At 41.6% G+C, this 15718-nt stretch overlaps 1 protein-coding gene across 4 annotated transcripts in view; it reads left to right on the forward strand.

Moving 5' to 3' along the window:
• Nucleotides 1-15412, forward strand: part of Htr7 (5-hydroxytryptamine receptor 7) — a 97463-nt gene extending 82051 nt beyond the window's left edge. Inside the window, exons 2-4 of one of the 4 annotated variants that reach the window (XR_005875738.1) lie at nucleotides 4434-5189; nucleotides 13815-13969; nucleotides 14662-15412. Coding sequence is in view for 3 of the 4 variants with exons in the window: in XM_013117349.3 (XP_012972803.1) it covers nucleotides 4434-5189; nucleotides 9960-10056; nucleotides 13815-13826 (865 nt within the window). In the remaining variant the exon portion in view is untranslated. 4 annotated transcript variants of the gene reach the window in all.
• Nucleotides 15413-15718: the final 306 nt, after the last annotated feature.

Below are 15718 nucleotides of genomic sequence, written 5' to 3' on the forward strand. Positions count from 1 at the left end.
GAATTTGTGAATTCAGGGACTGTTAATTTTTTGTTTTGCAGCCATCCAAATAAAATACACTTCTTGCCCTGAGCAATTCTATTGTCTCCTTGGAATTTACCCATTTTATCCACCATCTCATTCATACCGCTTACCCCATAAGTAGGTGTAAGGTAGTCTTTCAGTGCCACCTGGTGGTCACCTGGGGAAGCATTGAACTATCCTCAGTTCTCTTGGTGAACTACAGATTGTACTGATTGGTTAAGTTGAAGCCAGGTCCATATACACATTTAGTGGAGCAACTACATTCAGACTTATGGCAAGATCAGTTTAATCATGAGGCTCCTATCAGTGCCAAGGTATTTTTTTTGGGGCATCAGTTTTATTTAAACTCTTTTCCAGATATTTGTTTCTGTAGCTTGCTGCTGAGACAATTCTACATAAAACAAATACATCCTTTTTCATATTTAATTTTTCTTTATATTTTCCTTTCCCCCTGATTCTTTCTTCCTGTCTCATTTTCTTTTCTTCTTTCTTCTCTGCATTTATTCCTCTAGTTTTTTTTCCAGAGTGCGGTATTTTATCACAGATCTTGATTTTTCTTTTACAGCTATTGTATAATTATTTTTGTAGTCTAAATGCAGAAACAATCTAGAACCAGAACCATTTTCTACAGAGGCTATCAAATAGGTAAGTACACAGGTATATAACTACACAAAAGAACAATGGGAATAGGAATACAAGAGATAGGTTTTCAAAAACATATATCCCTTTCCCATAAAACTGCTCAGGAGTTGCTTGGTAACTACAGTCCTAAAGTGTTAGATCAGACAGAACATGCCAGTAAGAAGCAATAACACAACCAGTTATGACATGGTGTTTCTGTCATCCTTGGTTGACCATCAGAGAAGAGAGGTGATAACCCACAGGAGGTTAACTGTTTAAAAAACAATCATTTAAATTTAAATTAGAAACAAGCTTCTTTTACATGACTATCCCAGTTCCCTCTCCCTCCCCTGCCCCTAACTCACCCCCAATCTCATCCCCTTTCTGCTCCCCAGGCAGGGTGAGGCCTTCCATGGGGGATCTTCAAAGTCTGTCACATCATTTGGAGCAGAGCCTAGGCCCTTCCCCATGTGTCTAGGCTGAGAGAGTATCCCTCTAGGTTGAATGAGCTCCCAAAGTCCATTTGTACACTAGGGATAAATACTGATCTACTACCAGAGGCCCCATAGATTGCCCAGCCCTCCTAATTGACACCCACGTTCAACGGGGTCTGGATTGGTCCTATACTGGCTTCCCAGCCATCAGACTGGGGTCCATGAGTTGCCCCTTGTTCAGGTCATCTGTTTCTATGGGATTCTCCAGCCTGGTCTTGACCCTTTTGCTCATCACTACTGGAGGTTCACTTAAAGTTGAATTTCAGACAGACATTGTTGCAGTTTGAGTATGAAATGTTCCCCACAGGTTCATGTGTCATGTGCTTATTCACCAGAGGTGGCACTGTTTCAAGAAGTTCTTGAAATTTCAGGAGGTGGGACCTAGTTGAAGGAACTAGATTATTGGGACCATGCTTTCGAAGGTTGTACCTCGTCTCCTGCCACTTCCCCCTTGCTCTTTTTCTTGGCTGTCATGAAGGGAATAACTCTATCCTCTATTGTACTTACTTTTTTTTTTTTTTTGTTTTTTCAAGACAGGGTTTCTCTGTGGCTTTGGAGGCTGTCCTGGAACTCTCTCTGTAGACCAGGCTGGCCTCGAACTCACAGAGATCCGCCTGCCTCTGCCTCCCCAGTGCTGGGATTAAAGGCGTGCGCCACCAACGCCCGGCCTACTTTTTCCTTTTTAAATTAGTTCTTTAAGAATTTCATACAATGTATTTTGTCATACTCACTCCCTTACTTTACCTAGCTACTTCCAGATCTACACCTTTCCTACTCAGTCAACATTGTGCCCCCTTTATATTTTTAACCCATGGAGTCTAAATTGTGCTGCCTATATATTTCTTGTATATGTGGCCTTCCTCTGGGTCATGGTTGATGTACTAGGTAGAGGTATTTAGAAAACTAACACTCCTGTCTCAGCAGCTGTCAATTGCCAATAGCTCTTTAGCTAGGAGTAGAGCTATGTGAACACCTCCCTACCTCCATAGTGAGAATTTGCCTGGGTGGAGCTTGCACAGATCTTGTGAATGCTATCACAACTGTTGTGAACTCATATGTGCAACATCCTTCTAATTCCAGAAGACCACCAATGGCTCTACAAATCTTTCTGATCCCTCTCCTGTAATGATCCCTGTAACAGTAGACTCTCTGCTAAGTCCTATCTAGCCACAAGTTCCTGGCCCTAATAATTGTGCCAGGTATGGGTTTTAATTTGTGGAGCTGGCATTGGATACAATCAGAAGGTGGTTGGTTACTCCAGTGACATTCATGCCACAACATGTTTTTTCAGGCTGATTGTTAATATGGTTCTTTAAAGCTCACAGATGGGTATGACTGATGATTATTTTTCCACTTTGGTAGTGTGCATAATACCTCCCAACTCTATGAAAGCTAGCCAGTAGGCATGAAGTTTTCAGATGAGTACCAGCTTGATTTATACACATTGCTGTTATTCTTGATTTCTTAGGAAAAACATCCTTTGTCTTTTTTATCTTTTGGGGAGCCAAAACATGGTTCTAAATTCAGTTGATAAGCCCATGGTTATGGATAATTCTTACCATGAACTGGGAGGGCAAAGCTTGTGAAATGAAGAAACTATTCAATGAACACCTAAGTCCCTGGGAGGCACAGAAAAATCCCTTTTTAAAAAACTTATTTTGGCTACAGCCCTTCCTTTTGCTCTTCATAATTTCACTTGGTACTGCTTTCAAAACATTTTGTCTCTTCCATTTATTGCTATATACTCAATATTTAAGAGATTGCCTGGAATGTATAAACAGCTCCATTAATAAGATCAACCCTTTGTATTGTGATCTCTCCATCAGTAGATGCAGTCAATCACAGATTACATGCCGAATGGTTAGGCTTATGAAAATTGTATCTTTCCTAACAAGTACAGACTGGCCTTTTTGCCAGTATTCCCAATACACTATGGCAACTATCTACAGTGTTTATATCTGACTAGGTGTTATAAGTCTTTACACATTATTTGAGTCAAAGTGTGTGTGTGTGTGTGTGTGTGTGTGTGTGTGTGTAAGTAGATTATGTGATATTCACTTAAGGGATTTGAACAACTTTGGTGTTTGAGGACCTTAGAGCCAATTTCAGAAACTCTTAGTGTTTATTGGAGGGTTGAAGAGCTAGATATTCATGGTGAGTAAGCAAATCCGACTTGTTCATTTTTACTGTGTCTCTGTTTTGTAAGTGATGCAGAAATGCTAATTTTCATCAAAAAGAGCATAACTTTGAACTTCTGTGTGATAACTTAAGCATCAGGGTGTTAGCAGATGCTTTTTTAAACTACCCATTGAGACCTTTCAGAAAAAGAGCTGTTGGTTGGTAAGCTGGGAACCCCTCCTTTTATGCTTTTGTGGTGGGTCCTCCATGTGCATTACAGGACCAAAACCCTGGCAGAATGACAAGCTTTTCTCAAGACCATTAAATATATAGGAAACAATTCCAAACATTTACAAGTAGTAAGCCTTTAGTCAAACATCTCACGTGCATGTTTTGTCTGTCTGCCTTGTCCCTTTGGCATTGTAAATCCCTGATAAAAGAAATGCAGACCTATTCATTATCTCTCTAGAGGCAAACAGAGGGACGACACTGCATTTCCCTATTTTTTTTTTAAACAAGAACTGTCCCTTTCTTTCTTGTGGACCATCTCAGAACTGGAGCACAAGGCAAGCTGCTTTTAATTTCAAAGAATGTTGCTCTGATGCTGCTGTTTTGTGAGAATTTTATGGGGATAAAAAAATCACTTCCTACTCCTGCTTTCATTTCCAAATTCTGAGAGTCCTCAAATCGGTGATCTTAAGATACCTCTGCTCTGCTGCAAAGGGGACATTGCCAGAGTTAAGACTGTAGAGAAGAGGGGACGTGTAGTATCAGCATGGCAGACCTTTACTGAGCTGTGAAGATGCGCTACAATGATTGCACAGGAAGAGTGATGTCTTAACCGTGCCTGGCTTGAATGGTGGTGATGGGGAGAGTGCAGGCATTTCATCTTTACCTCCCTGGCTGCACAGGTGGTCAGAACCTACAAGGTGTAAGTAAAAGCATGGGCCAACTTTACTAAAGGGCACTTGAAACTTGGCAGTACCTCTGTCTGACTTCTAAACCTGGAATAAAACAGGTAGGGTGCGAAAGCCCCGCTTTACCTTTCTGCAAAAATAGAAGTAATATGGTCCCACTGAGCTGTTGTGAGGATTGCTTCCAGGGCCTGGCTGGTAGCACTTCCTGGGTGGCCAGTGACGATTGTATTCAGTTCTTATCTTTCCATCTCTCCGCTAGGTACCTTGGGATCACGAGACCCCTCACATACCCTGTGAGGCAGAATGGGAGGTGCATGGCCAAAATGATTCTGTCGGTCTGGCTTCTCTCGGCCTCCATCACCTTACCTCCGCTCTTCGGATGGGCTCAGAATGTAAACGATGACAAAGTGTGCTTGATCAGCCAGGATTTTGGCTACACGATCTACTCCACCGCCGTGGCGTTTTATATCCCCATGTCGGTCATGCTGTTCATGTACTATCAGATTTACAAGGCCGCCAGGAAGAGCGCGGCCAAACACAAGTTCCCAGGCTTCCCGCGCGTGCAGCCGGAGAGCGTCATCTCTCTGAACGGCGTGGTGAAGCTCCAGAAGGAGGTGGAGGAATGCGCAAACCTTTCGAGACTGCTCAAACACGAAAGGAAAAACATCTCCATCTTCAAGAGGGAACAGAAAGCAGCCACCACGTTGGGGATCATCGTGGGAGCCTTCACAGTGTGCTGGCTGCCGTTTTTCCTCTTGTCCACAGCAAGACCCTTTATCTGTGGCACGGCCTGCAGCTGCATCCCGCTGTGGGTGGAGAGGACATGTCTGTGGCTGGGCTATGCAAACTCTCTCATTAACCCTTTTATATATGCCTTCTTCAACCGGGACCTGAGGACCACCTACCGCAGCCTACTCCAGTGCCAGTACAGGAATATCAATCGGAAGCTCTCTGCAGCAGGCATGCACGAGGCCCTGAAACTTGCTGAGAGGCCTGAGAGAGTCGAGTTTGTGCTGTAAGGTCATTTGTCACTACCATCCTCTTGTGCCCCACCCCGTTTCATGCATCTTCTTGAATGTTGGGGAAAGCTCCCTGAATCAGTGGTTAGCTTATTTTCTACCAGACATCAGGTGTGAATTCAGAATACTTTCATTCACTCACATTGAGGTTAAAAAACAAAACAAAACAAAACAAAAACAAAAGAGCAGCAACAACAAAAACCCAAGACTGGTAGGTATGTGAAAGGGAAGGGAAGACTGGTTGTCGGATGTATTTCAGTTCGTATGACTGGTGGCAGGAAAGGTGACATTCTCCATTTCTTTCATCATAAATAACAACTAAGTTATGTCTGTCCCTGTATCTGGATTACTATGATATTAGCATTTTAATTGCTTTTGTACTTCTACGTGGCAAAACTGTCTTTGGTGATCTCATAGTTCCCAGAGAAATGCCTCTTTTGAGGAATAAATGCCTTTGTTGGATTTTCCGGTATGGAAATACATCCATATAGGAGATGGCATGCTGGGACAAGGCACTGGCAGCCAATGAGCTGTCAGGTAGAGTGCTTCCTGTCTTGGTATCCAAGCACTGATTCCTGTTAGAGTTGTCCATCTTTTGACATTGTCTGGAAGACCTTCCTGACACTCCAGGGAGTAATGGGAGTTGAGATCTGAAAACATACAACAAAAAGCTGATGGTAGTAAGGGCTTGGGAGTTTTACAAGTAACTCACACGTTAACAAATGTGGCATTGTTACAGAGGTGAGAGGCAGATGAATAGGTAAAATGAAGACTTTTTTTTAAGGCAAAGGTTATGCAGAGGGGACCATTGAGAGAGAAAAGAAACTTGGGATGAACTCATAGAAGGTTCTGGTGGAGGAGATGTCCCTTTGCACTGAGGGATGGGAATAGGAAAGAGTAGAGCAGAGAAGGTTGAGGGTTTTACCTTGGAGGGACCTTCCCTGTCAGCTTGCCTGGGAAAGTGGCACGTCCTGCATTCATGTCCCAACTAAGGCTATATCCCACGTAATCTTAATCCTAGGACCACAAGTCTCCCAAATACTAGAGTGCATTTGTCTTAGAATGGGAAGTTGTATAGTTGTATAGATACCTATTCTTATTCTTAAACTAGGGTTACTATCACTGTGTTCATGTCTACTTCTATTGTGTATACTCTGTTGTACGTATGAAATCATTCACAATACAAAAGGCAGCATTTAAAAAATTAGCATGTGACATCAGCTTCTAGAACACTCATTGTAAGCAACCCCCCAGGATCATTCAAATCTAGGTGACCCCACTGAATAAGTATTTGTCCCCCTCTCCACTTTGAAATTCTTAGGGAAGAAGTTATGCTTCAGATATCTATGCCAGCACTTGAAAGTTGTAGAATACCAATAGCAGGAGCTATCCTGCTACCCAGTTCTCAGGACATTAATCTGTGACTCTGAGTAATTGATATAGGATAATTGACTTATGATCACATAGATGTGGAATGAATCATCCCAGTGCATGTGCCCTTAATCATCATGTAATTCTACTTGTCAGATGAATTTAGTCTGAGATAGTGAAAAGCTACTGAATACCGGAGCTAGGAAGCTTACTAAGAAGACAGCTAGGGTGCTGTCCTTACTCTGAAGGAGCTGAGTCTGTTAGACATGCTGTACAGTGGGAGGGTCCCATTTGGATGGTATCCTAGTCATTTCTGAAATACAGGAAATAAAGCCAGGCCATTGGAGCTAGGACTGAAGGTGAACTGATGATAGGTTTAGATTTCTGGATAAAATAGCTTTGTATGAGTGAATGGGAAAAATGAGGGAGTTGATGAGTGACCCATTTTTGTTGGTGTACTTCTGAATCCCCTGGAAACAGCTATTTTTTTGGGACAAGCAGTTAGGCTATTTTGCCTGGCACCAGGATTGTTTGGCCACAAAGCAGAAAGTGTGTTGGTTTCATTTATTAGGAGCAACACAATGTGGAATGTGTTTGAGGAAAGTCTTTGGAAATGGTGTGGAGGGCAGACAACAGTGCCAGGCTGGTGGCAGGAGGTCCTGTTTAGTAGCCAATGTACAAACTAGGAGAGCACAGATGATGTCCCAGTCATATCTCTATTTGATATCTCTGATGACGTGAGGATAATTTTACTGATTATTCTGTCTAATAAACTCACAGATATTTCAGGTATAAGAATGGTAATTTTAAAAACATGATACAAACAGGTTTCCCTGTTTGAAATAATAATAGTTCACATTGACTGAGGATTCATTCTCAGCCACTATCCTGAGAACTCTGTGGGATTAATACCACTGAAACTTCAAAACTTTACAATGAGCTAGTTTTCTCCATTTCCATTTTTGAAGATGATAAAACAAGAACTTGGTGAGATCAAGTCATTTCCCCACGGTCCTACAGATGAGATTGATAGAGTTGAATTTCAGCCCAGGAAGCCTGTGTTCAGAAGCGCTGTTAGTTTCATGCTACTGTGCCCTTTACAAAAATACATTTGCTCAAATAAAGCACAAGGATACTTGCCTGTCTGTCCTTCACTAGTGTGGAGGCTTGGGTGTTGTTTCCTGTTAGTCCCAGATAAGGGTCAGCAGACTGATATGGTGAGGGAGCAAACAGGTTTTTAAGCTTTTGAAAACCACATGGTTCTGTTGAAACTACTCATCTTTGCTACTGTCATCCACTTAAGTAAACAAGAGGACATGGGTATGTACTAACAAAACTTAATTTACAGAAGAGATGGCCAGCTGGATTTGGCCCACGAGCAGTAGTCTGTTATCCCTTGATTTAAGAGAGAATTACTGTGCCTAATTACATCTCTCTCAGTTTGAATTTATAACCATGTTAGATATGCAAATCAGTTAAAATGGTTGGCCTAAAAATATCCATCAACTTTAGCATGCATTTACTGTTAGAACTAGTGTACTCTCATATAGCAGCCATTTTGAACTCTATACCAGGTAGTTTTATTGTCAGCACCAATTTGAGAATATTCATTTTCAGTTTTTTTTAATGACTGTCACACGCTATGGTGGATACATAAAATGTGACATCATTTTTAATGTTGTTCATGTATTTCTATAGAAGGTATATACATATGGAATTGCAGAGACATTCTTTTGTGATCATATAGAAGTACAAAAACATACTTTTGTGGTCTGAATGCTTGTGCCCCCAAATTGATATGTTGAAATACAGATTCAAATGCAACGGTATCAAAAGGTGGGGACTCTATGAAGTGACTAGGTCACGAGGGCCCTTATAAAAGGGATCAGAGGGAACTGGCTTATGAAGAAGACAGAGTCTCACAGATGCAAATTTACTGGTTCAACAGCTATGGACTTTCTAGTCTCTAGAAATAAGGAACATTCTCATAAGCTACCACTTTATCATATTTCATTATAATGGCCAGAATCTACCATGGCACATGCACACTCAGCTTTGTTGTGAAATGCTGAAAGTCACAGGCAGAAGCCATGCCACTCAGTGGAGAAGAAAGTAACTTAGCTAGTGCTCACATGAATCCTATCAGATAAGACTTCCTAAAAGGTAGATCTTTGAAGCTAGTCAAAGCATTTATAATTAACAGTGAACAGAGAAGCACTCCATTTCTGTAGAGCCACTAATGTAGGAGCTAATGTAAAGGACAGACCAGTCAGAATTGAGATCTAGAAAAGTTTCCTGAGTGAGAAAACAGTTGGAGATCAGAGTAGAAATGACATAGAAATTGTTACTAATGATCTGTGCTAGCCTCTAGAATTTGGACTTTAAGCATAGGTGACAGAGTCTCAATTCAGAGGAACTGTTGCCTCTTCTCCTGGAAATGGTTGGCAATGTCTGGAGATACTTTTGGTTGTCATTACTGGAATGTGCCTGGATGTTAACTGTCATCTACTAGGTGTAGGTCAGGGAAGTTGCCTACAATGCACACAAGAGCCTCCAGCAGAAAAGACTTACCCAACCTGTAAGGAAAGAGGTTTGGAAACTCTGATGTAGATGGTAGTAAGTCATCTATCTCTTCTGTAATTAGTGGACAGAGCCATCAAAATAGGGGCACTGGTTCAGTGACACTGTGTAGGACTCAGAAGGTAGAGGCTGCATGTAGAGTCCCTTCCCTGGTATTACTCGAAACACTGGGTGGCTTTCTGTGTATGAGATACAGCACCAGGTATGACAGGGGTGGAAAGATTGTGTAACAGTCTTCACCTCTGGAAGTTCACACTCCTGTGGGTTTAGGTGCTGTTGAGGTTAGTGACACTTGAACATGAAAGATGTCTTCAACCAGAGTTAGGACCTGCGTGGTCCACACTGCACAACTACATTCAAGCAAGCACTTATTGGAAGGCTGCTAATTGATTTGACATGACATATGTTGCTTTTAAGTCTCATGTTTTGTTAACTCATTGTTTGATATTATTAGTTTGGGTGACATGTCTGAATGATAATGTAATCAGTAACTGTTGTCTCTAGAAGAGTGATAAAAGACATGCAATCCACAGCTCAGAGCAAAGGAGACAGATCTTAGACTCCTCCTACTTTTCCACCTCACAGATCTGGTGGCCAACCCAAGGACTGGGAAATTCCCTATATCTTCTCCTGCCTCTTTCTTCCTATCTGGCTGGTTGGGTTTGGGTGTGTGTTATTTGGCTTCTTGCTTGGTCTTCTTGGCTCCATTATGTTTTCTCCTACTCCTCAGTTTCCTTCTTTCTCTGTGTGAACAATCTAGACTGTATGTTGTCACTTCCAAATATTTACCCATTTCTTCCCATTTTCTTAATCAGCATAACCAGAGCCTCAGGAGTCCAGCAGGCACTCGAGAATTTTCCTTGGGGTAACGGAGTGAATACAGGGAAAAAGGCTGTGAATACTGTTGCACTGGTAATTTTAATTCACTACTATCAATTTTAATCTTTTCACCATTTCACAAGTTTGTAAATAAAGGCAATGACAAAATGTAACAATGTGACACAAGCAAGAATCTTTTATTTCTCTTTAATTGAATGTTTTTCCTCATGAACTTGAACTGCCACAAATTGCTTTTAAGTATCATGTCACAAGGACCATGTTCTTTGGCAACATTTATGAGTAGCACTGAAAAGCAGTTTCTAAAATACTTTGCTCTAGAAGAATGTCATGGAATTGTTTTGAAGCAGCTCTTCCTTTCCACCTCCCCTCTTCTCCTTGGTGATGGTATTGTCTTCCTCTTCAAAGGACCTCTTCTAATCCCCATCAATTGCAGTGGTTCTTAGCAGTGACTCATCGCAGAATAACCTTGGGTTTCTGCCATGAATTGTGTCAATTTGCTGCTCTAGGCTTTAGCTGCAGCTTTGGAATTCAACCTTATTGCATGCTTTCTTTGTAGAAAGGGGTAATTTAAAAGAAATGAAGTAAAGTACATCCAGGGGAATCTGGGAAGAAACATCAAGGCCCCTGCAACCCTGGGTGTCTGTGATGGGTCCCTGCCTTAATGACAGAAGCAATAAAAAAAAAGAGTTTGCTATTCTCTGAACATATACCTTACAGTGACATTTTTTTCACATAGCATGCCCTCACAGCGATGTTTTCTTCGTCATCAATTGCCCAAAGTTCAAGTTCAGTACCTTGCCTTTATTAAATAATCAACTATTAATAATAGTGTCTTCGCTCCATGTTTTACAGTTATCCAGAGTCTAATTATCTTAAAGCAGGAAGGGTGTTGGACTATGTAGTGTTTTATGTAATGCTGAGGATCAAAGTCAGGAAGCCTTGCACATACTACAAACTCACCCACTGAGCCCTTGATCTGTCCTCTTCTACCATTTTCTCTTGCTCTTGTTTTTCTTTAGTTGGTAATAAAGACAAGTAGCACAATGTAAAATCAAACAGCACAGAAAAGTACGCAATAAAAATAAGGCGTGGGGGTGTTCTTAGGAAGATTATTTACATGGTAAAATCATGTTATATCAAGGTAGTAGGATTTAATAAGAAGAGATGTAGGGGGCACATATGGCTTATGATAGGGGTTGCTCAGTGCTGAAGGACAGTCCAGTCCAGTGACAGCTGTAGATGGAGATGGGCAAGGGACCTGGAACATGTCTTCAGTGATATCAGGAAGTTGAGTGAGTTGGGGTTATTCCAGGGAGCCAGGTATGTTTTTGATAGGAGTGATACTGGGCCAAGTGGGCATGGTGGACAGAGAGCCTACCAATAGCAGGAGTGTGTGTTATAAAGCTAATGAAGATGCAAGGTCTCTTCCTGGGGGAGAATGTACCAGGAAGATAGCATTGATACTAGGAGAGAGGCTAATGGTATCTGAGCAGTCTGGGACCTGGAATCATTAAACCATCCCTCTGGATAGCAGGTGGGTGGTAAGCAAAGGTGAACTGGGAAGATGGTGCCAGACTGGATCCTGGAGGAATTCTGTAGAGTTTAGGAACTGGTGGGAGCAAAACTGAGTTAGGGGATGCTGAGTGTGTTCCTTCCACTTGGTGGGAAGAGCCAAGGGTCCCAGGCTATAATTGTATCCAGAGCTTCATTAGTTGGGACACAGTTTATTTCCTGTCTCCACTCCAGCCCATGAAACTGGGGTGTGGTTGAAATACAGCAAATGTCCTCAGGTACTATTGTGTGAGGTTGAGGATGGAAGTCACAGATTGTGTCTTATGGAGAAGTGGATTCTATCAGCAGGAAAATTCAGCCATCACCATGCTTATATGGAGGGCTGGGCTGAGAAAGGAAGTTCAGATAAATGAATTCAGATAAAGGGGCAGTGTAAGTGGGACAGGGAGGCTAAACTGAATGATGATCCTGGGTTTGTGACAGCCTTGACCAGTTCCTAAACATAGTGCTTGTGTGGTAAGTGAAGGCCTATGAAAATATGGCATTGTGGGAGTGTGGGTCTATACCAGGGGAATGGATACTTTCTCAGCAATTGGTTTAAACTTTTCTGTGGCCTGTCTGGAAGACAGGCCTGGAGGGAGCAGGATTCTGGTTTTAGGAAAGGTCAATTACTAGGCCGTATTTTTCTAAGTTTGAAGTGGTTGATGACTTTCAGTAAAAGTAATGTGTGTGTGTGTTGTGTGTGTGTGTGTGTGTTGTGTGTGTGTGTAAGAGAGAAGGGGGATACAGACAGAGATAGATAGGCAGAGAGAGAAAGTACTCTGTACTTTGACCATATTGCCCCCTTATTCTTTCTTGACTCTCTTTGGCTAAATGCATTTTTCTTTTCAAGCCCCCACCCACCCACTTTCATGTTTGTGTTGTGTGTGTGAGACTCACTGCCTTTAATTAGTGTTGCTTTATAGAACATTGGTGAGGGGTTATTTACTTTAGAAAGGTCTACTTTCCAGTGACTATACAGCTCCCCCAGCAACCATTAAGCCTTATGAGTTCCTCCCCACTCCTGATGGGATGTTAATGGACCCAGTCTTGTGCAGGTGACTACCACTTCCATGAGTTTATGAATGCAGTAGCCATGCCATGTCCAGAGGATGTGTTTCATAGCCTCTCCCTCCCATCTTCTTGCTTTCATATTCCCTCTTCCTCTTTTTTCCTGTTCCCTGAGCTTAGAAAGAGTGATATAGGTGTGCTGATAGGACTGATTGAGTCTCTGAAAACAGAAGCTTTTCTGACCCAGGTTGAGAATAGCCATGACTTTTTGATCAGGTTTATACGAATGAATTCCCCCCTGTAGAGCAAATCTAACCAGAGGGTGATTGGTTATCTCCATGACTATCATGTCACTATATCACCAGTTGGCACATCTTGTTTGGTAGGTAGTTACTATAGAATGAAGGATTCGTAACTAGGAAAGACTGTTGATGACTTTTCTTTACCAACAGACTGTGTTGTATCTTCTGGCAGTATGAAAGCTAGTCATCAGAGAGAAATTTTTCAGGTCAGTTCCAATTTGATTTCAAAGTATGTGGTGTCTTCAGCACAATCTTATCACCTAGCTTTGGAAAGCAGCTGTGGAAATGCAGTAGTCTTTATTGCTTTGGTGTCTCTCAGGCTTCCTGACCAAAACCATACAGAGATGTACCTTACATTGGCACTGTGATTTTCATTTAATAATTTACAGCTTCTTGGAGCAGCTATCTACACCTATGCAGCATACCTTTCTTCAAACTCTTTTTTAAAATTGTATTTTAATTAGCTTACAAAATAGATTTTTCTGTATGGCCTTTTAAATACACCTTTAGTTTGGGTTTAGCGTCCCTACATTCCTTCCTCCCCCACCCCACCTCATCCTTGCTAAATATTTCCAACCTTGATAATGCCCCCTCTATTTTCATATTCATTATTCTTTTAACTGTCATTATTTTCAAGTAGGGAGAAAGTTATACTATTTTGCAAAGATTCTAAGTTCTATTGAAAGCAAAGCCATTTTTGGATACATCTGTGTTGCAAAAGATTTCTAGGTTATTTGGGGTCATTTTCAAATATGTGACTATGGGCTTGGTAAATTACAGAACTTTTGACATTGATGAAAACAGGCACATTACGTTTTCTTCCCCATTAAAGGTGCTCATGAAACCTTACAAGTCACTAATGATTGAAATCATTGACTGCCATAAAAAAGAAAAAAATCCACCCACCACAATATAAAATCCACACTTATGGTCTGCCTAATTTTCTTGTCTTTGTCTCTTTTATAGACAAAACTCTGACCACTGTAGCAAAAAAGGTCACGATACATGATCCAGAGTGGAATGCCGGAGGTGGAATAGTGCAAAACAGATGGAAACAACGAAACCATTGGCTGAGACTTCAAAATGGAACATGGCTTCTGTCTTCTTGGCATGGCTGAAATGTAATAGGGGGTGATCTGTTGTACAAAGTGTATTTTGGGGAGATGGCGACTTCTCCCTTTTTCCCCTGTGGATCAGTGATATTGTGTTTAAATGAAAATAGCTCTTAGTGTCAGACAGCCATCTCAGCAGTAAGCACACTAACAGAGCTGGGTTCCTCGAGGGAAGCAGTTTCTGGTGCTTTCCACAAGTCCACATCCATGTGAGTAGGGGAAAATCCTAATGCACAACTCCCATGCTTCCAGTGTAGGCTTCGTGGTAACTTTTCAGGAGTCCTTCACGAGACAGAGTGCAATTCTGTGGTGTGACAGAAGGGTGTCTTTGCAAGAACACTGCAGTAAGCATAGTGTTGAATGTGTTGCATGTCCATGTTAGAAAACAGAAACCTGTCATCAGCTAATACAAGCGATTCCCCAGAGCAGTGTCTGTCCAAAGCTTTTGTCAAATACTTTGGCTTTTCTGCAGGGTCCCTGTGACTTCCTACCAGTGTCCATCCACTGTTAAATCCCCTATCATTGTGGTGTAACTCAGGAACAGATCTCAGGATGGAGAGGCAGAAAACCAGAAGCTTTTTCTTGCACTCATACTCCTGAAGGCTTCTGAGAGAGAATGGTAACTGGAGAAGAGTGAGCGCCACCTAACTGCATTGTATATTAACATGATTCTTGGCATGTTTACTCTCATCTTCTACAAGGGTGCAAGGAGCCCACAGGGCTGGTCTGAGGAAGGAGTGTGGCAATAGCATATCCATGAATGGTTGCGGTGCTTCTGGAGACAGCGTAAACATGTTCATCCAACTGGACTGTGTGAATCGGAGGTCACCTGGATCCCTGTTGTGAATACTCTAGAACACCATTCTGTTTCATGTGGAGAATTTGTCTCTGTGTTCTCTGTATCTTAAATCAATGTGTGCCTGATGAATTCTGTCCTCTTACCCACTGCCCTCAATAAAAATGGTCAACATTAGGACAGGTAAGGAGACAGAATGGTTCTTTTGTGAACAGTACCCTTTAAATGGTACTGTGTAGCACTGTGGCTGAAGGCGATGGAAGGGTATAGATTGGAGAGTACCCATGTCTACAAGGAGGAAATGAATGCAAACCTTTATTTGATAAAAGAGGACTGAAAGAGAATATTATTTTCCTACAATTAAGGAGGCTGTCCTCTCACAGGATAAAACGAGTTCTAACATGGATTATGGATTTCTTCCAGCTGTCACTGACATTGTTTATTATGAGACACAGGGAAGGGCCCCTTTCCTGTGAAGGGGAAACAGGCACTGCCCTTTCAGACAAAGTGTGTACAAGTTCCTGAGCCGCAGATTTGCTAGAGTGACCATATGTACTTATATTCATAATTTAAATAACAATTATGTCAGATACATGTTGTTAAATTTGAAAATGTTTTATTACATTACATCAAATAAAGGTTATTTGTAGCTGTAATAAAGAAACATAAGTAATTGTTTTTAATAAAAGGTCTGATGTCTTACATGTTACTCTACGAAGAATGGTAGGGGGCATACCCTGTGCTTGCACTTGTTAAAACCCTAACAGGTAGCTGGGAGTGGTGGTACACACCTGTTATCTGAACAAACAGGAAGCAGAGACAGGAGAACAGTCTGAAGACAGTCTGAGTTTGCATCTAGAGACACTGTTTAAAGACAATAACAACAGCAGCAGCAACAACAACAACAAAACCTAACAATTAAATGACAGTTTTGTACTAAATTATATTCCAGTGTAGAAATT

The sequence above is a fragment of the Mesocricetus auratus genome, unplaced genomic scaffold (genome assembly GCF_017639785.1).
Source record: "Mesocricetus auratus isolate SY011 unplaced genomic scaffold, BCM_Maur_2.0 Super-Scaffold_4256, whole genome shotgun sequence".
In the NCBI taxonomy this organism is placed as follows: domain Eukaryota; kingdom Metazoa; phylum Chordata; class Mammalia; order Rodentia; family Cricetidae; genus Mesocricetus; species Mesocricetus auratus.